This window comes from Pleurodeles waltl, chromosome 9 (assembly GCF_031143425.1).
Source record: "Pleurodeles waltl isolate 20211129_DDA chromosome 9, aPleWal1.hap1.20221129, whole genome shotgun sequence".
NCBI classification, from domain to species: Eukaryota; Metazoa; Chordata; class Amphibia; order Caudata; family Salamandridae; genus Pleurodeles; species Pleurodeles waltl.
The window spans coordinates 134,790,850-134,817,667 of record NC_090448.1 but is presented as its reverse complement, the minus strand read 5'-3'; the positions used below and the strand labels follow the sequence as shown (position 1 = coordinate 134,817,667).

At 41.0% G+C, this 26,818-nt stretch overlaps 1 protein-coding gene across 2 annotated transcripts in view; it reads left to right on the top strand.

Moving 5' to 3' along the window:
- Window positions 1-26,818, top strand: part of WNK2 (WNK lysine deficient protein kinase 2) — a 637,481-nt gene that overhangs the window by 376,842 nt on the left and 233,821 nt on the right. For both annotated transcript variants that reach the window (XM_069206415.1, XM_069206414.1), the window contains one exon: window positions 21,755-21,804. In XM_069206415.1, the coding sequence (XP_069062516.1) occupies window positions 21,755-21,804 (50 nt within the window). The remainder of the gene's footprint in view (window positions 1-21,754; window positions 21,805-26,818) is intronic.

Sequence of the window (26,818 nt, the reverse complement as noted above, 5' to 3'; positions counted from 1 at the left end):
AGCCATTTTTCATAAATAGCGCTATCGCAATTTACTTATAGAGCCGTTTGCAGATCCTAGTTGTAAGTCATATTTACAAGAGAAAAGAAAACTTTCTCAATAGTGTTCCAAAAAACTGCAAAAACAGCCTCACACATTTATTTTCAAGAATAGCGGACCCATACTTTATTAAACGTGATGGGGCCCACTCCGTGCTTCACATATAGTTCATAGGTTGGAGTTCCAATCGGAGGAACCGGACAAGAGTCCTCCAACCGGGAGTCCCTTTTACAACCAAGACAAAACAAATTTCCAAGTCTGCTAAGACCAGGCATCTTCGCTCACTAGTCTAGCTTCAAACTTCAAAGGATTATCGTTTACGATAGTCTCGTGAATACACGAGTCCTTCGGCTTTGGTACTTGCAAGTTCCAAATCAAAGTGATCCCGAAGGGATACCAAACCAAATGTCCAACTAAGGACCAAACCAAGTGTCCAACTAAGGACTGGGAGACGCTCCACTTATACTTAACTGAAAATATCGATGACGTCACCAGAAGACTCGTCTTATCGTTTCGCTCTACCAAACATCAAGGGTCCAAATCAGGGCGATAGCCAGGGCAGCAGTCCTTCGTAGCCGTCGGGAAGCGGGGAACCTCGCAGCAAAGACTTTCGGACCACGTCGACATGCAGGGATCGATGAAGTGGCGGCCTTCCTCCAGAATTTTCACACGAAGCTCCTCACGGACCTCAGGCTTGGACCGGTACCGCTGGTATCGCCCCACGTTGGGCGCCAACTGAGGTACTGGGTTTTTCAGAACCGGTACTGATCCGGTAACCCAGTGGTGCCAGGGTACACCCAAAGACCTCAGGTACTTTCCTGATTCAGACCACAGAAACTCAGTCTTCTAGGTGAAGTCAAAGATCGAATTTATTGGCTGCAACCAAGTAACAAGCGTCCTAGAAGTACAACAGCACGGTTTGTATGTTCTCAGGAGACTGTGTTTAAATGCAAAGTCAGGTTTCCTTATATACAGTTTTTTAAGCTTCAGGCAAACATTCTTGACATTTTGGTTGGTCATTCACATGTTTTCACTACAAAGGAAAAAACAGTGTCCTGATGAAACCTCATATTTCATGTCATCCAACCCATAATAAATTACCTGGCAAGGCCTAGTATTTTACATCAGATAAGTACTGCTGTGGCAAAGTAAATTACATGGGTCCAGAATTTTTAGAACCACAAACCCTCCTTTTGCCCTTACATGGGCAATAAACCTATTCTCATGCTAATCTGAGTCCAGATCTATGTTTCTAAAGTCGTTGAGATGTTGCTGTAACATCATCCTAGTATTTAGCTCGTCTCTTGGTGCAGGTTTCCTTATGCATGATGTAACACAGAGGCCACATATGGCAGGACAAAGTAAGGAATACCTCTATCTGCAGTAGGTGGCATAAGATCACACACCCAACAATTAGTGATGTTCACTACTAATTAGTGTTGATGCAGAAGCTGTACAAAAGAATTGCTTACGAATTCTGATCTTCTAACCTGCTCATGTTCAGGAAAAGGGTGAAAAGAGTGCAAAGAAACAATAGTAGGAAAAGACATAGGTTGGGAAGTGGGTGCAGAAGTCAATTGAGTAGAGAAAAACAATCCCACCCATAAATGACAACATCATGTTTAAAAGACACTAGAAAACACGTTATTAAGAACATATAGACAACGGGAGAAAGTAGTGACCACTATTACAAATGAAATAATAATTTTTCACAACCCTAACCAAAAAGCAAATCCTAAAATTATCTAGTAACATTTTTAGGGCTCCTCTGCATTTCAGTAATTTTGGTATGTTCAGGTGGAACAGTGGTGACTCTCATCAATGCTCTAAGGTGAAAAGGGGGTACTCTTTCCACAGAAAATGGACTTTATTCTGCTTTTACTAAACAGAATAGTACTTTAAAACAATGCCAGCAAAACAATCAGTCTCCTAACACCTAGTCTATACAATCACACGGAAACCTCTTGTGAAACCAATTATGCCCAGAGTCCGTTCAAAAAGCCTCTCTGGCAGGCTTCTATTGTCCATCAAATTTTCTTTTGTTGTTTTCTTTCGCATGGGCCTCTCAATTCAGGCCTCTTCGTGAGAAAAGTACTGCTTAGTTGGAGTGCCCTCCTGGCAAACACCCACAGCTCACTCGAAAGTCTCAATGTCTTAAAGCAATGCACCAGTGTCTCTCCTCTGTGACAGACACTACAAACAATGTGCTCTTCATTGATCAAGGGCACAAATCATCTCGTGCAGACCCAAGCACCATTAATTGGGAAATAGCTCAAGCTCAGCAGCACTTTCAGACTCCAACACTCATTATTTAGTGTCAGAGGACGCTCAAGCTGCTCTTTCATGGGCACCACAATATAGTGCCTTTTCCCAAACTTGAAATCTCCGGTGCACTGCCCTTCTTCCGTTGGAGCAAAGAAAAGGGGGGGGGTGGCCAAAACTCAGGCCAAGGAGCTCAAGCGATTGCACACTGTCAGAGGTTACCAGCACATGACAGGTAGAGAAATGAAACCTCAAAACAGCTCTGCCATCAACAACAGGAATCCTTCTCTTTAGCTCTTTTACACTGAAACTTTGGTTTTGTGATGTCCCACTCCGTCTGATGGAGCAAGTACGATACCATGCGCTGGCGATCGGTGTCCAGCTTTGCTACTTTCTGGGTGCTGAGACTGTAAGGCCAAAACGTCCGTCTTTCATCTGTAGCTGTCACTGATGGGAATTAGGCTTAAATCAATGTCCTGCAGGTTATTATGACTTGATACCCGCAGAATCTAGTGACGTAGGAAATGTGCAACAGTTGTTAGTTCTCTTCAATTTAGTACAAAAACAGTTCATGGTTTTTAACAAGGGGACTGCAAGCAGGTGGTCTGCAATCTTCAAAGGAGTAGCCATACACCATGGGCATAAAATACAAAGGCAGAAGGGCAAAACAGGGTCTCTAGCATCTTTAATTGGGTTCTCTCCATTATTCTCTGCCATCTATAGCTACATGAGAATTCTATCTGAATGGATTTCCTCACACAGTGGCATTGTCTAATGGGGTAAACACATATTTTCCTCAATGGTTAAGTCTAGGTGTTCCTCCTTATCTTAGAACATCTCAATAGAGAAATCACATGATACCGATTATCAGGGACATGTAGAAACCTTCCTTTAAAAACTGTGCATCAGGTGCACTATGCAATACACAGGCTAATAGTCAAATGTGCAAACAAAAAGACCAGAACTAGAGGGTCCTGATATTTGCATGATTAGGACACATCTGATCCCACCAAAAATTAAAGTAGCAGGAACAGAAGGGAACCGAAAACCAAATTAAAATAGACATTGAAAAATTCGTCATGTTCAAAAAGGTAAACATAAGATATCTCCTATTGAGATGGAAAACTTGTCTTACTATAATATTGGGTCAGTTAACCAGTCTATCGCTACCCTGACAGTCAGGCTGGAAAACATTGAAGCAGGCCTAAAGCAAATTCTTGAAAACCAGTCTGGTCATACCAAAGGGAATTATACATAACATGGGGGGCCCTGGTACATCACTGCAGTCTGGAAATGTGAACCTGAACAATACATCAATAATAATAAAAGGTCTGACGGGTGAAAGGAATTTGAAAAAGAGAAATGGGACTAGGACATAGCTAAAATCTCAATAACTAAGCATGATGCGACATTGGTCAGGGGAAGTAACAAAAGAAAAAAATCTATAGGAAGAACAAAAAAATTATTTGGGTGATAGTCAGGCATGTGACACAACACCGAGAGTACGGGTGATACACAAAAGCCAAAGTTACACAAATTTTAACTCTACCGTTGGTGACTACACCATATACGGTACTCCTAGCTAATGTTTCAGTTCCTTCTTCAGGAAAAAATGAAAACCTGGTTTTCTTTTAAGGAACAAAAGTCATATGCTACTTAGGAAACAGAACATCATTAACTAATGTAATATAGAAATTAGGCCACCTTGAGTCACAGATCTATAATTTCATCCTTCGGTCCAATCAAGGCTACATAAATGTAGGGCTGCCTGTTCCTTTAAGGGAAGGGGCAGTAACGTGACTAACTGCAGGTGACACACTTTGATCCTGTATATCTCTTTTTATTTTCCTTCAATACCATTATAGCCAAATACACATGCACTGTTGAAGTGTTGTCTCTTATGTTCACAGCATGAAATATCATTATCTGTGGAATTTAGTAACCAGAACAAGTTCAACCAACTGTTGCGTAGCGATGGGCATCGTCATGACCATCCCCTCACAACACAGGGGAGCTTGTAATAGTATCAAAAGCAGCAACAAACATGCAAAAAAACAAATAAAAAAATAATAAAAACGCACAAAACGTCAAGCTATCAGATATACTTGCTGTGTATCAAACACAAAAAGCATAGACAAAACAATAGCATGTGTGAATAAGCGGTGACACACAACACCATGTCATGTACTTTATGCACTGTAAACCTGCAGCCCAAAACCCAATATTTGGGCCTGTTTAATTTGTCAGGTTTAAAATCCTTACCCTCCTTTTGACAGTAGATCACCAGGCAATGGAAATCTGCTGTCAAATATAACTTTACTGTTTCTCTTCTAACATACAGGACCAGCAAGAACAATTCATGATGGGACCAAATACACGAAAATAAATTTCCATTACTTAACTGTTACCCTCTTGTCAGTTACTTCGCAACATCAAGCCACCTTAGTTTTACCTTTCTAAAAGTAAAAATTGTTACACTGACACTCCATATTAATTCGGCACCTACAATTTCCACTGTGAAAAATAAGTCTTAATTGGTAAATCGTTCTCATTAAGGCATGTAGCCTTCAAAATTTTAGAAAAGGGCTGCATCTTATTTTCTGTCTAAGACTTAATGCAACACTTCGTTTTCTGTCAAATAAAAGCAACTAGCAGGCATCATTTTATTTTTTTAGAGCGGAGACACAAATGTATCCGTTCTGCAGAGCATTTAACATGATGTTGGGACTTTCGAAGAAACCCCTTTTTTTTTATATTTTCCCTTTGGAATTAAGTTCTTTAATTGTATTGATGTTCTTCTGGAGAAACCAGAAATCCCACTTTTAGAGGCTTGTAGGGTCATTCTGCATTTCACAGAGACAAGGTCCTAATTTAAAAGGTCACAAGTATCAACATGACAGCCTCCTCCATTGTTTATGGGAAAACTAAAGATAGCATCTCAGCAGCGTGACTTGAGCCAGCCTCTGTAGCTCTCCTAGCTTCTGCCACTCTGAATCTGTCAAAGAAAGTAGGCCTTCCTGTTTTCCTTCTAACCTGCAATAATTCACTCTATTTTAAAAAAAAATAATTTTCCTTTTTAGGCGCTAAAAAAATTCTCTATTTCCAGATTATTAAACTACATTTACTGTGAATAATTCACAAATCTTAATAACACACATACCAGTTGTTAGAATAAATGCTTGTTGCAATCCCATGCAACGGTACATATTTCATCAACCTCGAATGAATGAACGTCTCAGTAGGCCCAGCTGAAGTTAGAACCTTCAACCTCGATATTAAAACAAGCCTTTGTACTGGCACATTGACTCAATCATAAGAAGGCACAACCTGCAAATATATATCAAACCTAAATGTATGCATTTACTGAAGCCTGAGACACTTTAAAAAGTACTCTGAATGAAAGAAAATGCAGTTTAAACAGTGCTTTTGCCCAAAATCGACTTTAATATTTTAGGCATTAAAAATCAATATCCTACAATTTTCTTGCATAATATGCATTACCAGAATGTCTATTACACAATCCATGATTCAGCCATTGAAAATATTAACTTATACTTTATAGAAATGAGCTTGTTTGCTCCTGCGCCAAGGGAAAATTGCACATACAAATGTCATTTTAGCGGCGCAACATAACTTAAATTAAATTTTAATGCTAGGAGGTCATAGTATAGGTATTAAGCTTTATAAATATTAAAAAACTATTTTGAAAGGCACTTATTTTTTAAATAATTTTTCCATAATTAATAATTTTCTTTAAAAAAAAAAAAAAAAATTATTCTTTTTTTTGTGATATTCCACATATAAAAGCAAGCTGCATCCCTTGCCTATTATTTGGGATACATTAACTCACAAGCCTAAGCGCATAAGCCTAACTTGAAATGCGTCACATTTTTGCGCCACTTTCATTTAAAAGGAAGGTTATGCAAAATTCCACCCGTGTTTAACTGGGAAAGTGCTGCCTGAATTGAACATTCCTATCAAATATACTGCAGCTGAAAAGTTTGCCTGTGAACATCTAATACAATGCATCTAAGAAAAATGCTGTAAATCTTTTTTTTTTTTTTTTGCAAAAATAGATAATTTCGTTTTTTTTTGGGGCCCTATTTATATCTATTGAATGTGTTTTCTAATTTATTAAGCATTTAACGGCAGTTTTGTATATGTGCACAATTGCTCATTCTATAAATTAAAGAGCAACATATAGCTATGTTAGCACATCACATGGTTCATTTCTGGATTTTTTCTAAGTTTCTACTTAATATTAATTAACCAACATTTTACTTAACAAACTGAAAACATCAAGAAGACCCACAAACACACATTGAGCTCATTTCAGATATAAACCGAAAACACTCAGGACACACAATACAGCGCGCTTTAGCCATTTTTCATAAATAGCGCTGTCGCAATTTACTTACAGAACCGTTTGCAGATCCTAGTTGTAAGTCATATTTACAAGAGAAAAGAAAACTTTCTCAATAGTGTTCCAAAAAACTGCAAAAACAGCCTCACACACATTTATTTTCAAGAATAGCGGACCCATACTTTATTAAACGTGATGGGGCCCACTCCGTGCTTCACATATAGTTCATAGGTTGGAGTTCCAATCGGAGGAACCGGACATGAGTCCTCCAACCGGGAGTCCCTTTTACAACCAAGACAAAACAAATTTCCAAGTCTGCTAAGACCAGGCATCTTCGCTCACTAGTCTAGCTTCAAACTTCAAAGGATTATCGTTTACGATAGTATCGTGAATACACGAGTCCTTCGGCTTTGGTACTTGCAAGTTCCAAATCAAAGTGATCCCGAAGGGATACCAAACCAAATGTCCAACTAAGGACCAAACCAAGTGTCCAACTAAGGACTGGGAGACGCTCCACTTATACTTAACTGAAAATATCGATGACGTCACCAGAAGACTCGTCTTATCGTTTCGCTCTACCAAACATCAAGGGTCCAAATCAGGGCGATAGCCAGGGCAGCAGTCCTTCGTAGCCGTCGGGAAGCGGGGAACCTCGCAGCAAAGACTTTCGGACCACGTCGACATGCAGGGATCGATGAAGTGGCAGCCTTCCTCCAGAATTTTCACACGAAGCTCCTCACGGACCTCAGGCTTGGACCGGTACCGCTGGTATCGCCCCACGTTGGGCGCCAACTGAGGTACTGGGTTTTTCAGAACCGGTACTGATCCGGTAACCCAGTGGTGCCAGGGTACACCCAAAGACCTCGGGTACTTTCCTGATTCAGACCACAGAAATTCAGAGTCTTCTAGGTGAAGTCAAAGATTGAATTTATTGGCTGCAACCAAGTAACAAGCGTCCTAGAAGTACAACAGCACGGTTTGTATGTTCTCAGGAGACTGTGTTTAAATGCAAAGTCAGGTTTCCTTATATACAGTTTTTTAAGCTTCAGGCAAACATTCTTGACATTTTGGTTGGTCATTCACATGTTTTCACTACAAAGGAAAAAACAGTGTCATGATGAAACCTCATATTTCATGTCATCCAACCCATAACAAATTACCCGGCAAGGCCTAGTATTTTACATCAGATAAGTGTGGACCCCCAATAAAAACGGGCACCTCCCCCTCGTAAAGTAAGAAGAAGAAAAGAGCAGGTGCAGGTGTGAGCAAGATTAGGCAGGGTGTGTGAGCGATAAGGGTTTTATGGCATGGTGTGCCTTGATGCTATCTGATTCGGCCACTGGGAGAGGGACTGACCAAACAGGTTTGGCCTGAGGCAATGGTTCCAGCTTGCCCAGGTCAGAGAAAAGTCAATCAAGGTGTACGTGTCCTTGTAATCAAATCTGACTGTATTATAAGCCTATGTGAGGGCAACTTTTAAAAATGGCTGCCGTGTATAAAATGGGAGCCACGTGTGCAGGACGAAAATGGCGATTTCGAGGTGAAAACGCTGCTGGAATGGAGCGAAAATGCTCATGCTTAGTGTACCAGTCATTATCGGTCTTTTGATACTAAAATCGTACTGCTGTGGCAAAGTAAATTACATGGGTCCAGAATTTTTAGAACCACAGCGCACTCGCTCCAATTTCTGGCTTAGATGAATCTTCTGGTGCCCCTGGGGCACCAAGGACAGTGCGAATTCAGCGCTGGAAACCACGCAGCCCGGGTCGTGGTGGTGATCTCTTAATGCAGCAATGAATATGCGCTTTTTAAGGTGCCCAGCATCTTGAAGGGGAAGCGCTTTCAATCGCTAAAGAAATCCCCCAGCAAGCACTTTACCAAGTGCTTAATTTCAGCAAAAAGGTGAAGCACCCCTCGTGCTTCGAGGTGGATGCAGGGGTCAGGGGCCACAGCACCCTGCCCCTTGGGGACAACAGTCCAGGAAAAGGGCTCACAGGTGGAGGGGCCTAGCAAAAGGCCAGCACAAAGAGGATGCAGCAAGTGGCAAGTCCTTTACAGTGACCAAGCAGGTCACAGGTCAGCATAGCAGCAGTCCATTGCGGTTCCTGGTGAGTCCTTCCAGCATTTCTGTGTCCAGCTCCAAGATGATTCAAAGTGTCTCCAAATTGTGGGGAAAATTCCCCTGTACTTATACTCAGTCCTTGTTTTGTAATGGTAGGGAGAGGAGGTTCCAGCCAGTTACAACTGGTTTGGGGAGTGCCCCCTCTCTCCTTCAGCACAGGCTCCAAACATCAGTGGGGGGTAAACAACCCTATTGTGTTAGGCCAGGGCACAGCCTTTACAAATGGAGGTGTGACCCGCCTCTCCCTTCTCTCAGCCCAGGAAGACTATTTAGTATGCAGATGCACCTCTGTGACACCTCCATCCTCCATGTGTACAGGCTGTCTGAAAAGTATGCACAAAGCTCCAACTGTCACTCTGCCCAGACGTGGATTGGAGTCAAGCTGCAAAACACCAGAGCACAGATAAATGCGCACTTTCTAGAAGTGGCATTTCTATAATCGTAATAAAAATACACCTACACCAGTAAGCAGCATTTATTATCACCGTCACAACCATACCAAACATGCATACGCTACACCTCATAAATCAGACAATACCCCTTACACATAAGGCAGGGCACTTCTAATGCAATCCTATGAGAAGGCAGCACTCACAGCAGTAAACCACTAAGTTAGGCTGTTTGTCACTACCAGGTCAGTCCACGCAACCTGTCGCATTTCCTGCCTTCTACATACATGGCACCCTGCCCATAGGACTAGCTAGGGCGTACCTTAGGGGTGACTTACATGTAGTAAAAGGAGAGTTCTGGGCCTGGCACGTAAATTTAGATGCCAGGTCCCTGTGGCAGAAAACGGCACACACAGGCCCTGCGCTAGCAGGCCTGAGACAGGTTTGAAAGTCTACTTCAGTGGGTGGCGCAAGCAGAGCTTCAGGCCCACTAGTAGTATTTAATTTACAGGCCCTGGGTATAGCGATACCACTGTACAAGGGAATTATAGGTAAATTAAATATGCCAATTAGGTATAAGCCAATCATACCAACTTTAGATGGGAGAGCACCTGCACTTTAGCACTGGTCAGCATTGAGAAAGTGCTTAGTCCTAGAGCCAACAGCGAGAGGTCAGAAAAAATAGGAGGAAGGTGGCAAAAAGACTGGGGATGACCTGCGTAAGAAAAAAAAACTCCAACAAAATTCATAACTGGACATTTTTTGCCACATAAATTGGTCAACCCTGCCTCAAAATTTAGTCTTTTCCTGCTATATAATTCTAGTGGCCCAGCATTTCACTAAAGCACTTCCATTTACCTTCTTCCTCTATCTTAAAACAAATACAATTATCGTATAAACCATTATCAGAAATAAACTTTTGGCATTAGAATGTAATGCTCACAATACCATAGGAAAAATGTAATTTGGGACAGATTGGAGGGTGAAAGGAAAGGGGGAGTCAGGAGTAAAAATGGAGAGGAGAAGTGGCATATTAAGAAAGGAAAATGATGGACTGCAATTTCGGTAGGCAAATGCAGCAATAATTAGAGTTGAGTGAGGTCCATAAGTCTCAGGGCCCCAGTGCCACTGCACCTGTTGCTCCATAGATAACTAGGCCTCTGGAGAGAAAGCGGATGGGACAGAAAAAAGAAGCGAAAGGAATACAACAGACAAAAGAAAGAAAGAGAAGAGGTCGCAAAGAAATAACAGAAAGGGAAAGAAAGAATAAAGAAATGAAAACACAACTAAGAGAAGAAATAGGGCAAACGTAAGAAAAAAGGAAGGAAGCTAGCGAACGAAAGATAAAGAGGAAAAAACATTGCAAGAAGTGTGAAAAGAAAGAGAAAAAAGAACATTAGGAACTGTTAACGCGTCCCTTTCTAGATAATTTAATTAGTCTGGGACTCGTTTTAGGCCAATGAATCTTTTGACCCTGATTGAAGACACCTTACAACGAGGCAATTAATCAACATACTAATCAATAGATCAATGACGTCAACAACATTTGCAATAACAAATCGATTCAACTCAAACAGTGACATTGATACGGATCGGAAACTACCATGACCTTTCAGTCACGAATAACCACACCAGATTTAGTAAGATTTATGATATTTATTCCCTATTAATCACACTTCTACGAGTAAGTTTATTAGTCTCAAAACCAGAAAACACATCAATACTGTTATAATGCGGCAACTCGAATAAGATTTCAGCAGAGCAAAGATCATAAACATCAGAACAAAGCACGACGTCAACATGGATTTACTTTAACAGAGTATCAATAGCGCATTATTCAACAAAGCAGAGATTCAGTCATTTGTCTATTTGCGTCTGTCTTCGTGAACCTCTTAACTAACCTCGAATTAGCATTGGCATGTTGGGCTTCATGCAAAACAATTTAGCAACACAAATTTAGAAAACATCTAACTATGGTCTCTATCAAAAGATAGCAGTTGGTACTTAGAAGAAAAGGCAAACAGACAATTAAGATTTCATCATCATATGGTTACCCTCCATAATGAGTCCGCATACAGAATCAGTCTTCATCCTCAGGACATCAGTTAGTTCGCCATCAGCCAGGAAAACAGCAAAGTTCAGCAAGACAGGACAATAAGGAACACCTCCCTCATAAGGAGGAAAAGTATAGAACTGGCAAGGCAAGGATGAGGATGGTTTGAAGAGATAAACCACAAAGTCTTTACACAGAGTGATGAAGTGGCTAGGCAATGGCAGTAATGGCTCCGAGATTGGCTAGATTAGTAAGGCTAATTTCTCCTTGTGGCAAAGGGTTATTTCATTTTTGTTGTCCAGTCCCCTAATTTCAAATTGGGCAAGTTTTCGGTGCACCATTTTCTCCATCCAATGGGTTACTTGTCGCCTCATTAAATTGGTCACCTTAAAACAGTTCTCACGTAGTTTATTGGCTCCTTTAATTGACGTCTCCTACGGGTAGAATATCAGGTACACGTTTTTACTCTCCCAGTCTCAGTCAGTAGCTCCATTGTCTATACCAGTTCAGGCGACCTTGTACCTGTTGCAAGTTTACACTGTTGCATTCGGCAAGAATGTCTCCTTGAGCACGTCGGGTCTCATGAGAAAGAATTTACTACGGTTACACACATCTCCTAGCTTCTGGAAAAGTATGGCTACATGTCCTTCAGCAAGTCAGCACATTGCACGTTTTATAAAACACATCTAATATGAAACCCGGGCAGCTAGGCCCCGACTCAGGCTAACTAAGGCCTATTGATTAATTTTAACAAAGTCTTAACATATAACTTCTTAATTCTAATACAAATCAAACAGTAATACATTAGTAATTCATTATTAATCAATTTCATTACTCATCGTATATATTGGTGGCCACTCCCCGTGGACACATTTCACACACGCGCTTAGTAAAAGTACATTAATAAATTTTTCTAAGCTGCATCATTACGCATTAGTTTGCAAACATTTCATGTTAATTTTGATTATAAAAACTACACTCCAACAAGACAAAAAGAGAGATGGTGAGAGAAACAAGCAGCTAAATAACTAGGGCCTGTATCTACTGACACATTTCCCACACACACAGACTGGGAAAACCACTTTGACACTTCGGGTCCTGACAAGTAACTTGTGGCTTCCACATACGGGAAAAAGAGGGATTTATACTGCAATGTGAATTGGCAGATAAAGGTAAGAAAAACACCAAAGAAAGGAACGAAGAAAGATAAAAAAAAAAAATGAAAGGACTCATTTCAGAGTCAAACGAAAGAGCACATAAAAAAAGACAAAGAAAGAATGAAGGGAAGAGAATAAATAGTGAGAGAATGAGCACCTGATGAAGAAAGACAAGAGGAACAAAACAAGGAAAGAAATAACTGTTTTTGCGAGTTTGAAAGACGAGGTAGCAAGAGGAAGAGGAAAATAAAAAAAGGGAGAGGAGTAGAAATAAACAGTTGAAAGAAAGACCAAAACTGTTAACCTGTGGATTTTAAGAGCTTGGAAGAGAAAAGTGGGGGAGAAAGAAAACATTGAGAGTAAACAGATTAAAGGGAAGAACGGAGTGAGATAGGTGAAACAGACCCTCCCAAATAAAGATGGTAGCTAAGAATAGATTTATTTGGCTCCCCCACGCCCTCAAACAGAATTCAGAGTATGGAACAGCAGGGGGCCCTGCAGAACAGCAGGAGGTGCATTAGCAGAGTTTATGTGAACCCCAATGCAGCAATATTGGGGTGCTTCAGATCAGGATTGGGGGTGTAGACAGAGCTGTGTCCCGGCCCAGTGCTGGAATAACAGAAAGGCAGCGGGTGAGGAATGAGAAACTGAGGGCCATGTAATTCCTGGTATTGGAATAATGGGGTGCTGTAGGTTAGAGTTGAGGTTCACTGATAGAGCTGTATGTGGCCTGCAGTACGGGAGTGGCTTTGCCTCTGAACCACAGAAGCGAGGAGCCTTGAAGGGTGTGTGTGTGAGCCTTAGTACTGAGAAGATATGTGCACTGAATTGATGGATTTCTGGCGGAGCTGTGGTGGTTTCCATCAACAGTGGCGTTGGATGTTCAACTTGAGGTGTACTGGTTGAGTTGGGTCCAGTATTGGGTTGGAAGTGGGACTGAATATTAGAATTGGGCTGCTGTAATGGAACTGTATGTGAGCGGGATCCTAGTACAGGAAAGGAAGTGACCTCGCCGAGGCAGAACGGAGGTGCACTGATGGAGTTGCGCCCGAGGTCCTAGTACTGGAACAGCAGAGCGTAATGACTTTAAGAACTGAGGTGCTCTGGCAGATGGCATGTGTGCAGTTCTGGCATGGCTGAGATCTTGGAGTGTGTGAACTGAGGTGCACTGATGGAGCTGCGCCAGAGGTTTCTGTACTGGAACAGCAGAGTGTACTGACTGTAAGAACTGAGGTGGTCTGGCAGACTGCGTGTGAGGTTGCTGCTGCTGGCACGACTGAGGGCTTAGTGTGTGAACTGTGGTGCACTGATGGAGCTGTGCCCGGGATCCCAGTACTTGAGCAGCAGAGTGTACTGACTGCAAGAACTGAGGTTCTCTGGCACACTGTGTGTGTGGGGTGGGGTGGGGTTCCTGGCACTGGCACGGTTGAGGGCTTGGAGTGTGTGAACTAAGGTTCACTGATGGAGCTGCAAGTGGGATACCAGTCTGGAGCAGAACTGGGCACTGTCTCTAAAGATTGTGGAGTCCTGGTAGAGATGGGTGCCTAGGCTATAAGCAATTACAAGCAATCCTTTGCCCTTACTCTCAGCACACAGACAGGCACACTTGGTAAAGAAAATCCAAGCCAAGGAAGGGTGGGAGCCAGGCAGCTGAGAGAGGGTGCAAAGAGCCCACAAAGACCAAATGTGACCAAGATAGCAGCTTGATTTATAGCCTTGTTTACAGCTAAGCTCAGAGGAAAAATGCTGTGCAAAGGAAAAGGGAAGCTTCCCTGGACAGGCGCAGGGCACAAAGTAAAAGAAAAGTCCCCTACAGACCAGCTAAACAGGACAAAGCGTAATTATACAGTAGTTGGCCCTGCTCCCACACAGAAGAAGGAGGGACAAAGGGGCATGACTGACCACGAGCAAGCAATGATTTTTAAATGACACAAACTAACAAATGAAATAGCTGGAAGCCCACAGAAGAAGTATACTTAAAAGTATACAAGAGGTCATATGCTTACGCTCGACCTAAAAAGCTGGAGCAACTGTGAACTTGCCATGTAAGCTAAAGGCGGAAGGTTATTTGTACTTGGAGAAGATTAGAGGAACTGTTGAAAAATTCCTTTTGAAAAATCAGCAACTTTAACATTTTATTGGAAACCTACATGCTTAAATACATTAGATAACTGTAGGAGTATAATGCATATGATATTGGAGAACTGTGCTGGGGCCTACAATCATTCCTGGAGCTATTTTATTCAAAGACAAAAAAGTCGATGTCAAAAATAAACAAATACGAGAGAGATCAGTGAGAACAATGAACTGAGTGTTACTGGAATCAGGTTTCAATAGAGATTAGTGCCCTATTTGGAATCTGCAAGCTCTTTTCTATTTTATTGTAGTGTGACATTAAAGGAGCACAATGGCATACAGGAAGGTCCTGGGAGGCATGCAATCACAAACTCCATACAGGATCGCAGGTGACAAAATAATGCTAAACCTGTAATTCGGCACTGCCCATGCCAGGTGCTTAGGCAGTACAGGGGCCCCCAGGTCCATGATGCCCCCATTCCACCTGCCTTACCGTGGTGGTCCAACTGCCATGTAAAGGCTGGCAGATTCGGGAGTCGTAATCCCCAGGTCGGCACTGCATGCAGATTACAATGGCCGAGATCGCCACACTGTCGACTAGTGGCAACCTGGCGGTGTCGCAGTCAGACCGTAGCAGCTCTGCCATGGTGGTAATGTGGCAGTCGGACCGCCACCACCACAGTGGTCCAACCACCTCTGCAAGTCTGGCAGTCTTAAGACCGCCGGACTTTTCATGCCAGCCTATATGCTACAAGTTCTCCCTATTGGAAGAACAAAAATACACTTTCTTTAGCAAAAGTGACCAGCCAAGAAGGTATTTTTGAAAACCTAAGAAGCTGTTTGCAAATAGATTAGACTCAATACCACTGCCTACTTATATGGCCATAAGTATTGGCAGTCTTTTAGTTTACATGCAATTGATAGTGTAATCAGACAACATCCTAGGCATATTATTGTAGGAAGCAAATTTTACATGGTTATATGGCCAGATGTAGATAAGATCACAAACAACCATAATCAATGTCAAAAAGCAGGTACCACCTCAAAATATCCTTTACAGTATCTTTCTTGTTGATATGTGGAGGTCAGGAATCGACTTCATGTTGGTTAAGGAGGAGCTTTTGTACAGTAACAGCATGAATTAGCGAACAGACTTCTCATCAATGCTAAGACCGATCTACAGGTTTTCAATAGACAACATTGAAGCAATAGCCAAAAAGATGCACTCTTGACAGTGAGATGTCACTTGCAATCTCTTGCTTAGTGTTGTAATGAAGTGGCTACAGATATTGGTGTAGATTTCGATACTTAAAAATGAAGTTCAGATGTTTTTGTAACCAATATGAGCGAAGGCCCAAACAAATGCAAATCCTGGAAAAAATTGATATTGAAAGATCTGAAATTGGAACAATTCATATAAACTCAAATAAAATAATGGAAGAGCTTTCAGATGATTATCTGAAAGGCTCATGGATGCATTTTTCATCCTTCACAGAAATCACATGCGTAACAAGGTTGACGGGCCTGTGGACCCAGAAAGATGTGTGGTGAACCATCAACAATATTTCAACATCATCGGAACAATGTAGACATCATGAACCAATGTGGTCATGGAACAAAATTCCAATCAGGAATAAAGTGAAACAATTATTACAAACACAAGCTTAAAGTCATATAGACAAGGCACAAAACTAAATTATAAAGGTACATAAACACCAAGGGTTGCCCAAGGCATCGAAATAGGTTCAGGTGAACTAACATTAATAAAACTAAGCATTCAAGAAGAATAATACAGAAAGTCAATAAGCATATCTGTGACACAGATATTACACAATGCTCAGAATTCACAATCAGTCAATTCAAATTTAGCACAGTCAATAATCTTAGGCTGGCACAGGTCAACCCTACAGCTAACCAAATAAGGGAATTACATGTATGGGGAGGAACACATGCAAAGAAAATATAAAAAGGACAAAAATAATTCGAAACGGGATAATCTTGGACAGCAGGTCACTAAATAAGTTTGGCAAAAGTGAAAAAAGAGAAAGTATCAGCATATCAGAAGCTCAAGCACATGTCTTCTGAAAGGGCAAAATCTTAAAAGAACATTTCAAGGGTAAGGGCAAATTGCAGACAGGATGATTCCTTTCCAAGGGTACAGCATTCAGGGAATCTTCATAAGCAAAGCTTCAGGATCAGCAAGCATAAGGACAACCATTGCATACTGCAAATGTGTGCTCAAGACTGCTCAGGAAAATGCTGCAGACTGACTAAAATTCAAATGTTCATTGATATATTAATTTACAAGAAATGTTCTGGTTTGCCAATGGTATCAGTTCATGTTATGTTGAATAGGCATCATCCAATTATAATTCATCACCAGACTCCAGATTGCAACTCATTTTCCCAGGTCTGTCATGGGCTCATCTCCTTTCTGTCTGACTCCAAACAGGTTTGAAACAAATGTATACGACCACAGTCCATGTTACTGCAATGTAATGTTTCCTAGGACAAATGGTACATCTCTCCACGTTCAAACGATAATCTTATTACAAAAAGACTTTTCTTCTCATGAGAACGGAATCTGAAAGAAGACTTTGCGTTATGAAAAAATAATTCAATACTTTACATGACTGCAAAATGCAAGCTCTGTAGGCCACAATGCTAACACAAAAAAAAATATAAAATAAATGTAATAGATTTTAGTAGACCACAAGTAATATGTAACTTATAAATTCAACATTAATATTTTATCAGTATAAGTAAAAGATTTCATGTAAATGGGAAAACTTGTTACTGCATTTCATTAAATATAACAGAAAAGTGGATTTCTCTTACTTGAATATGATTTTAAAGTCATTAATTTTCATTAAACTCAAGAAATTCAATATTGTTTCTATATGCACTTACTCTAGAGTCTAAATTACATTTTAACATTAGTCTTAATCTTTTAACATGTGATTTTATTCAAACAGCGGCTAAGTCAATTTTTGAAATACAAGCAGTTGCACATTTAAAATGTGTCAGTGCAGCTTTCTATGTTAGTTTTTCTCTCTCTCATTTTCAAAAACATACACTTGTCACATTCTAATAACTTTAGTTAAAGGAAAGGCAGCACTATAATTTACATGCTATCAGATGTTTGAAATTATGGTAGTTTTGTCAATTGGGCCTTGGGAAAGATGAGGTCGGCCTGTTAAATGTTTGGAGTAACATAGCTACGTTGCTAGTAATTAGAGGATTAAACCTCAATTCCCTAAAGTGGTCAATCTGTATTATTAATATCTGCCAGAAAATCAGTGCTGCTATTTTAAACAGGTGATTGCTAAGGCTTATACCAGAATTTATGGTGGGAGACCAACATGGTTTTATATTGCACTGTTATGTACATGATAAATTGAAGGTGTTCACTGCAGCCTTGTAGGCACTCTGGCAAAACCTATAGAGGTTAGTGGTTTAGAAGTCACCACTATGCATATTTTCAAACCTACAGATGTATCTAAAGGTTCTTAAAAACATTAAATCTCTTTATCAAAACATGCTTGCCATCATGTTTCATTCAAATACTTTATCATTATTAGTGCAGAAGGCAGTACAGTGCAGGGTTAGCCCATGAGCCTTTTATAATGAGAATGAGAAGCAAGGTAGCAAGCCGGATTAAGTAAGGCCATGTTGGTGTGATTGTAAAAGGGGTAAGAGTCAGGGAGTCTTTCTTGCAGCTCTGAAATGATGGTGCAACAATATGGTTGGCACCAGCATGGATTTTAATAGGGTTGCTTGGCATCATCCTTAACATGCTTCGTGAAGGCATCCAGCATGGCGTCCCTATAGATTGCTATTGGTCTCCTGCAGAGACCCCTTCCTTCTTCCCTGAGGAGAGCAGTACCCTCTGCTCAGCCCTATTTTATGGCCTCATCACTCCTGTGGGCCAAAAACGGGGGATGAGAGGGCAGGTGGAGGTAATCTCCAATGCATGGAGATGGCTCACTTGGCCAGCAACAGTGAGAGGTCTATAAGTCTAGTACTAACTGATATATCTTTAGGCCGGGGAAGGAGGCCAATCAGGCAGCTCATGGGTCCACAGCTATTGTGCATTCCATTATGATAGATATGTCCACAATTACCTTGGAGCAAAACAATTTAATGGTGGGAAGTTGCAAACGTGGAAAATTAAATATCGGCCATAGCTGTATAGAGCTCGGTTTGGCATCCGGCGCCACCGGGTAAATCATATGAAATCTGTTTGGACGTCACAATAATCCCTGTGCAGGCCTTCAAATTCAATACACTTAAATTGGTCATTGTGTGAAACCATTTAGGGGCATTGCAGGATTTGTAGCCACTCAGCATCTGTAAAGGGCTTCCCTAGTGCATCCTCTTGTAAAGGAAGCAAACTAGTACCTGTCTATTTTTGGATAGCTTTATACAGCCAGATACCTAAACGTCTACCGTGCTGAATTGTATGTAGTTTTTGAGGGATGCTATTTGATCCTGGTTCAGACAACTGTATGTCCCACTCTCTTTTTAAGAGTTCACAAACTCTACAGAATAACAGGAAGTTGCTTCAATGTAAATCGTGCATTTCCATTAGGTCTTTGGAGCTAGCTAGAGAGCACTCCTTGAAGAGGTCCCCCACTGTATTCAAGCCCACCTCTGTCCATTTGGAGAGCTCTGTAGATCAGAGGGGACCTCCTAGAAGGCGGAAGACTCAGTAGTGGTGTTGTGAGGCATAGGGATTTAGCGGTTTCACATAGGAGATGACAAGTTTTAAATTAGCTAGAGCCATCTTGAGTAGGAGGTAAAGTTTATCAAACTTGGTTGAACGCTCAGGTAGGGTTGAGAGGAGGACCCTATTTCACATCTGATTTTGGGAGAAGCCCATTTCTCATATGTAATTTCCAGCGAGCCAAAAAGCTAGCCATTGTAGTTATGCTGCAAGATAATAGCCAAGAAAGTCCCAGATCCCCGAGCATCCAACAAACGTTGGGAGTGTCATCTTAAATAAAGCAAATTGTTTATTTGGCTGCCCACTTCCAACATTCATTTTATTGCTTGGATGACGAGAGTAACTGGGAGAGGATCACCCCTAGCTGGCTCCCATGACATATATCAGTTAGGCGAGCTCCCGATGAGGGGCAGAAATATATCCCCAGCACACTACCCCACAAGATTCGGCTCAAATCAAATCATAAACATTTATAAAACGCGCTACTCACCCGTGCGGGTCTCAAGGCGCTAGCTAGTGGATACTGAGCCCATTTTCCCAAATCACCCAGACAATGTTGACTAACAAATGGCAAGTGGGTGATTGTATTATGTTATCCAACTTATACTTGGGGGACCATTTTATAACGATACAGGATGTTTTTTTAGTCATTTGGACTTGGACATTGGCAATTTTTGCAATATGCAAAAGCAGCCTCCACTGCCAGACAACTGTGGCCATCTTTTCCTTAAGCCCCAGATCCTATTCAGACCGTGAATACAATGCTATCCCTAGCTGGAGGACATAAGCAGATAACCCACTTATATCAAGCGGTACATGTGGATCAGCAGTTAGCACTGCTCCGAATAGAAGAGATATGGTAATGGGCTACTGACGATCCCATTACACCTAAGGAATGGAGGAAAATAAATGATGCGGTATGGGGGTTTCCTCCAACACACATTTGAAACTAATGCAATATAATTACATCCACAAGGCTTATCTATTGCCGAAAAGACACCATGCTATGTATGTCGATTGGCCACCCACATGCACTAAATGTATCAGTGCATCAATGTTGTGTGGTGATACTCAGTTATTTCAATCTACTTGGCAGAGGTATCGGCCCATATCAAGTCGGTAACAGGGTGCACTCAGGCAGTCCCATCTGGGTTTACGCCTGGGAAATGCCAAGATGTTGAGCAGGAGATTCACGGTGCTGGGGTTGATAGCCGCTAGATAGCATTGCTATCAACCCCAGGTTAGGTTTATTCTCTGTGCCTAATATCCAACTGTGTATAGAAGCAAGTTGGTGGGAATGGATGGTGGAGAGTTATTTTGGATGCATGTCCTCCGACTTAAATGTCTACACTAATTCTTAATGAACAATTATTGATATTTTTAGTGAGTGCTTGTCAATAAACACAGTAAGCTGAAGCTATAAATTGGACTTGGACTGAGACGTGTGAAGACAACAGGGTACTATATCGTTGGTCAATGCTTGTAACATCCAGAAATGTTGTATGCATAGTCACACTTGTTGAAAGGTCTTTTGGGGAAAGCAGTATTCAAAGACTGAGACATGAGCTGTGGTAGCATCTTCATTTTAGCCATTGATACCTGACTAGTCAATGTGTTGGGCAACAGTGTTACAAAAAGTAATTGTGACCTAAGCAAGCTAATTGTCTTACACAGTTTGCCATCTAACAGATCGAAGTGTATTTGTGTATATGTATACCTAGATAGCAAAAAGTGGTTGGGGTTCAGGGCAATATTCTTTAAACTAACTTTGTTTGACGCTCCCTTTGGTTATTACTCATTTGCATTACGATAAAAAGTATCCATAGTGAAATGTAAAGAACTTTTGTTGATTTCTAATATGGGGTGGTGTGCCTGTGAGCAAATATTTAAATATAGTCAGGGAATAGCATTATTGTCATGCAATGTTGCCTCAGTCTTCTCACAAGCTATTTATTTAAATGGAATGGTCATGTCTTCATTTTTACCTGAGATACTGCACCATTCATAGAATGATAATAAACTCCCTGGCTCTTTTTAATTTGTGGCCTATTTGTAGGGGCTATTAGTGACTTTCTTTTTACATTCTTCCTTAGTCTAAATCTATGAAAATTAGTGGATCATGTGCCATTGAGCTCATATTATTTCTACACAGAACAGGTTTACATTCTTTCAAAAGTGAATTTGGTTCAGGTTCTTATCACAATTCATTCATTGATCGAATGTGCTAATTTGAAACGTTGTGTTAACTGAACTTTGTAAAAATCAAATTGAACTTCAACATTCTTTAATAATGCTTAACAACTGAGACAGTAAAGTCAGATACTGACCAACGGTGCTGTCATATATTTGCAGTTTTCAGTCATTCCTGCCTTAGCGTAATCCAGATGTCCCATACTGACACTAATTGAAAAACCTTTTAAGGTCATGTGGTTGGAATAAAAGAAGGTAGATAATTCTACTGAACTCCTCACAATTCTTTCAAATAATGATCTTTATCAAATAGCTACAGTTTAATTCAGATGTTTTTTCATTGTGTTGTATGCTAAATTACATTTATTACGTTTTAGGAGCATGCATCTCAGGAAAATCAACAAACTCCAATACAGACCAGTGATAGGTAATTCTTCAATTACTGTTTGACATTATTGAAGTATCTTAGCAACTGCTGTGTGTAAAAATCATGACATAACATTTCAGTTACGTCGGCAATAACTGGAATTGATGTTATTCGAGACACACTTGTTAGTAGATTGTTTTGGTTTATAAAATGACACATGGTGGGAGCATAGTGTAGTTACTCAACTAGTGTTATCGAGTCCTTAAAGGAAAATAATGATTTAAAAATCATTGCCCACCCCCCCCCCCCACTTGCTTGAACTACTTATCACACATAGACGTAGTACCTGATTCTACTGCTCTAGGCAAAATAGTTTGTGATACATACAACGCAAAAGCTACTTTTAAAAGAACTGAATAGACTTAGTCGTGTCCCCAAATCATTAGTATTACTAACAATTAACACATCTATTTTCTTTTGTACACCTTCACTCTTTTGGGCACACAACATCATGGGGACTTGAGTACTACACAGCTGTTTTTCCTATGCATGAAGAAGCCACCCCCGTAATGGTTCAAAGATATCTGGTTAACCTGTCTACCTTTTAATTGTTTATTCTATTATGTAAACAAAAAAATTAAGTAGGAGTAACACTGACTCCTTCCTAATGCAATCCAAATGATCTGCAATTACTATCTCACACTGCCCCTATTAACCTTCAACCATTTCATAATTAACCATTTTCATATCCTCATGTCATCACTTATCTAAGTGTCACCCACGGCCCTAACCCATGCTTCAATTGTTACATGGTAACCCAGTCTCACTGACCATGCTTTGTTCATATTCACTCACCACCACCCTCACCCCCAAGGTGTTCTTAAAGCTTAAAATCCCACAACACTAAAAGATAACCTTGACCATCTTGTCTGACCTTCCTTCAAGTAATGACCCAGCCTTCTATTTTTTGTGTGCAAACCATGGTTTTGAAAGACCCACCAAAAACTATTCCTTTTTTTACATTCCACAAAACACCACAGACCTTACCGTTCAATGTTCACTGTGGTGTACACACCGAATGTAGTGCCCTATTTGTCGCAAATAAGCGTATCAGACACCACCTTGAACTAATGGAAACTTTCCTGAGTGACCGGTTAGAGCCATGGTCTTTGTCTTTACAGACTAGGTAGAAGATTCTACTGGCGCTCTAGAGGTAGTGGACTTCATTTTATTCAGAAAGCATCCACCTGGCACTCATGTAAACCTCTGTGGATATTTACTTGTAACATGCATTACTGTGATGGCATCTTCCTTTGCCTATGAAGTTTACTGTGGCCCCTGCCTTCCCCCTCACAAAAAATGTATGCAATATTCCACTCAAACATACGGGATCAAAACATTCTGTTTATCTTGGAGGACATCGTTCTCCAAAAAGTATCTAGGTGCATGAAGTGGTAGAAGTCATGGACAAATCTGAATACTCCCATATAAAAGGTAGGTCACAGGTTTGAGGTGATCTTTGCCCTGATGATGAGCCACCTCATATAAGAGCAGAAATCACTGTCCTGACCCATACTCCTCTTGTACACTGCACTGTTCTTGAACAATCTGATGTCAGTTGCACACTAAATTGTCACAAACAGTTCTACTTCTGGGACCAGAAACTTGAGTAACCTTCATGCCGGCAACTTCTACCACACTTCTCTGGACATTCACCTATAATGGAAAGAGTCCCCTTCAGACATGTGAACTATGATGAAATCAGACATGACCTCTACTGATGCCCAGGAACTAGAAAAGCATTGTGAAAAAGCAAACCTTACTTGTGACTGCAAAATGAGATGTATTCACTGTCTGAAATGCATGCCTGCTACCGCGAGAAACAAACAAATCTCCTTTCCATCCCAAGTTATAAAAGCAGAAACACTTATTCAGTTATGTACTACACTCTGTTGCCCTCTTATCGGTTTCCCTCAGTGAGGGTTCCTCCCAATGCCAGAGTGATGCACTAACAACCTTCTTCCATAGAATAACTGGATCAAAATCAGGGAGCTGCCCCTCCCCCACACTCAGACAAATCAGATGCATATTCAGAAAGCAGGACTTGAGCGACTAAAATTTTACTCTAAGCCAAGAAGTAGAATACTAATTCTAGAAAGCTAAATAACATTAGGGTGCTAGCTACCACCATGAAAACAAATGCTGGCAGTGATCAATTGCAACAGCTATCGCATCAGGAATAGCTCTCCTCTGAAGAAGTTCTGCTGTAGCTTAACAGACCATCCTCATTAAAGAATGTCAGGGCACATGCAGAGAGACTGGCAGTTTAAAGTGCAATAACCAGCCTCTCTTGCATGGAAAGATCATTGAAACTATATTAACATTAAACATCTAATTTCATCAAGAGTAAAACTGCCTCCTCCACAATTTCTAATCTAACTTCTGCTCATGTCTTAGGCCCAGACCGACTCACAAGCACTAGAAGAAACTGTCTCAGTCCAAAGGCCAAGGTACTGCCCCAAACATTAATGAATGGTCAGTGATGCTGAACATGTTGGATGATAACTTGCACATCGGCAATATACCTAGGTCTACCAGAGTTGGTTGCAAAATATGCTTTATTTCTGGTCGCAAATACTGGTCACAACTTGTCAACCACAAAGTTTCTTTTGCAAAGTGACTTCTGTGAAAAGTTGGATCACAAAATAAAATTCAGAGCGGGTCGCAATCCGACCTATCACAATAATTTGTTTGTCACTCACTCAGATTGGAGAATATCACAGAAATGGTTGTCTGCTAGGGCCAGCATAGCAAGTGCCTGTGTTTAACTTTAAAGTACTAAAGTACCTTTTTATTTTTTACTAACTTTTTTAGAAACTGATTTCCTGGGACGTTCTCTTATTTTGTTTCCAAAGTTTCTTTGAGAGTTGTCAGTGGTCCCCTCAGACTCTAAAGAGTCAATAACTTTTCAATGGTTTGGGACCAGAAATAAAGTTGCAAACCATTGATGTATATGGTAAGGAATCACTATTTGGAAGTGCCCCCCACCTCATGATCTTCCAAATAGCAATTCATAAACAATTTCTAAACTCATTTACCAATTTACAAATACATTTGCAATTCGGTAGAAGGGTTTAGTAGGTAGATAAAAACATTTTGACTGTTCCAAACCTACCTATTTAATGAATCACAGGGTTTGAGACCCTAATTTCACATATATGGCTCTGTTTCTTGACTTTATGTAAAAACGTATCCTGATGGCTGATGATGGAGGAGTCAGCACTGTTCCCAGTTCTCTTCATTGTGTACATGCCACTTCTCGCAAACATTCAAGGGCCACATCTTAGGGCATCTTGAATACATTTGCGGTACCCAAATACACATCATTTGCATTAGCCACTGACTGCATAAACCATGCAGATGTGAATGAATCAGAATGGGTTGTGTCTCAGCCCACCAAAGACCAATGTCTTGATTCCTTGAACCTTTTGGACATTTGATACCCTTTGACAAAGTCAACATTTCGGTCCTAATGACCAGATGTGCTCTGCTTCTTCACCTACTTTCTGTAGTGTATCTCACATCTGTTGATTCTGGCCATGATGCTTAGAACCTTTGGTATTTTTGTTATGAATGATGCTGGCAACATGAAGATCATATTTGAAATAACATTGCTATACCCATCCCACTTGGGCACGACCATCCAACAGGGACCTAGGGTATTCATTTAATAGATGTCTGAGATTTGACTTAATGGTGTCTAAAATGGAAACTGCTGTAACTGATAATGTACCATAGAATCCAGAACATATCTGACTTAGATCAATAGGCTGTACGTGTGGACCTTCTCTACTAGTTGAAATGACAGGCTTTTATGTGTATTCAAAGCTCACAACTAATGCAGTTACAGGACCCACTTGGAAACTAGTCAAGTTTAAGATTCTGTCCATCAAGATTTTAATGGGCCTAGATTAAGGGTTGCTATGTCTCACTCAGTAGCTCTCACATTCAACCCCAGATCAGCCCGATGGAGGAGATCGAAAATTTAGTTTTTTCAGCATAATGTTTAATTTCAACTTCTAAAAAGGATTTAGCTCTTGAAGACCTATTAGCATTGCACTGTAGCAACTGGCAAGATAAAACAGTAAACACACTATATTGCTTCCAAGTCATGCAGAAGGTCACATTCAAAATATTCTGCTTTGTGCTTAAATCCTTACAAATTTAACCATCTCACCACCTAGTGAATCTCTTGCAGCCCTAACAACCTAGTAGACACCTTGGTGGCTTTCAAAAAAATACTTTTGCTTTTTCCAGTCTGTAATGTAAAAATATTTTCATACACACTCCAGAGGAAAATACATTTCCATTAAAGTGCCAATGCTTTTAAAATCAGATCTCTGGCCATCCACTACCAGGGAGACACTGCAAATAATCGTAAAGCATTTGAGGAGTCCTCTTTCAATAAGCAATATAGGGCCTCATTATGACATTGTCGGGGGCGGCAGAGGTCGCCCGCCAATGCCATCCCGCCAAAAGGCCTGTGTGGCCTGAACCTCACTGGCCCTATTATGGCTTCCCCACTGGGCCGAAACAGTTTCCACCCGCCGGCCCAGTGGGGAACAGGGCCTTAACATTGCAGCCAACTCCTAAGGGAGCCAGCGGCAATGTGGCGGTGCAGCAAGTTTTCATGGAGGTGTTTACCGCCAACGACAGGCTAGCGGATGGGGAATCGTAATCCCCATGCAGTGCTGCCCTGGTGGATTACAACCGCCAGGAGCGCCAGGCTGCAGGCTGGTGGGAGCCTGGCTGTTTGACTGTGGCAGCTCCACCAGGTTCATAATGTCGCGGTGGGATCGCCACTTTGGCGGCGGTCCAACCGAGAGCCTGGCGGTCGAGTGACTGCCAGGGTCATAATGACCCCCATAGTCTTGACAATAGAAAACCTTCAGTCTGTCTCATGTTTAGTGTAAATCTGGTTATGGGCATATACTAACGGTGAATTAGTTACAGAACAGGAAATGTTAATTGTAAGTAGAAGATGGCGATTAGAAAGGGGGAGAAAGAGCAAATA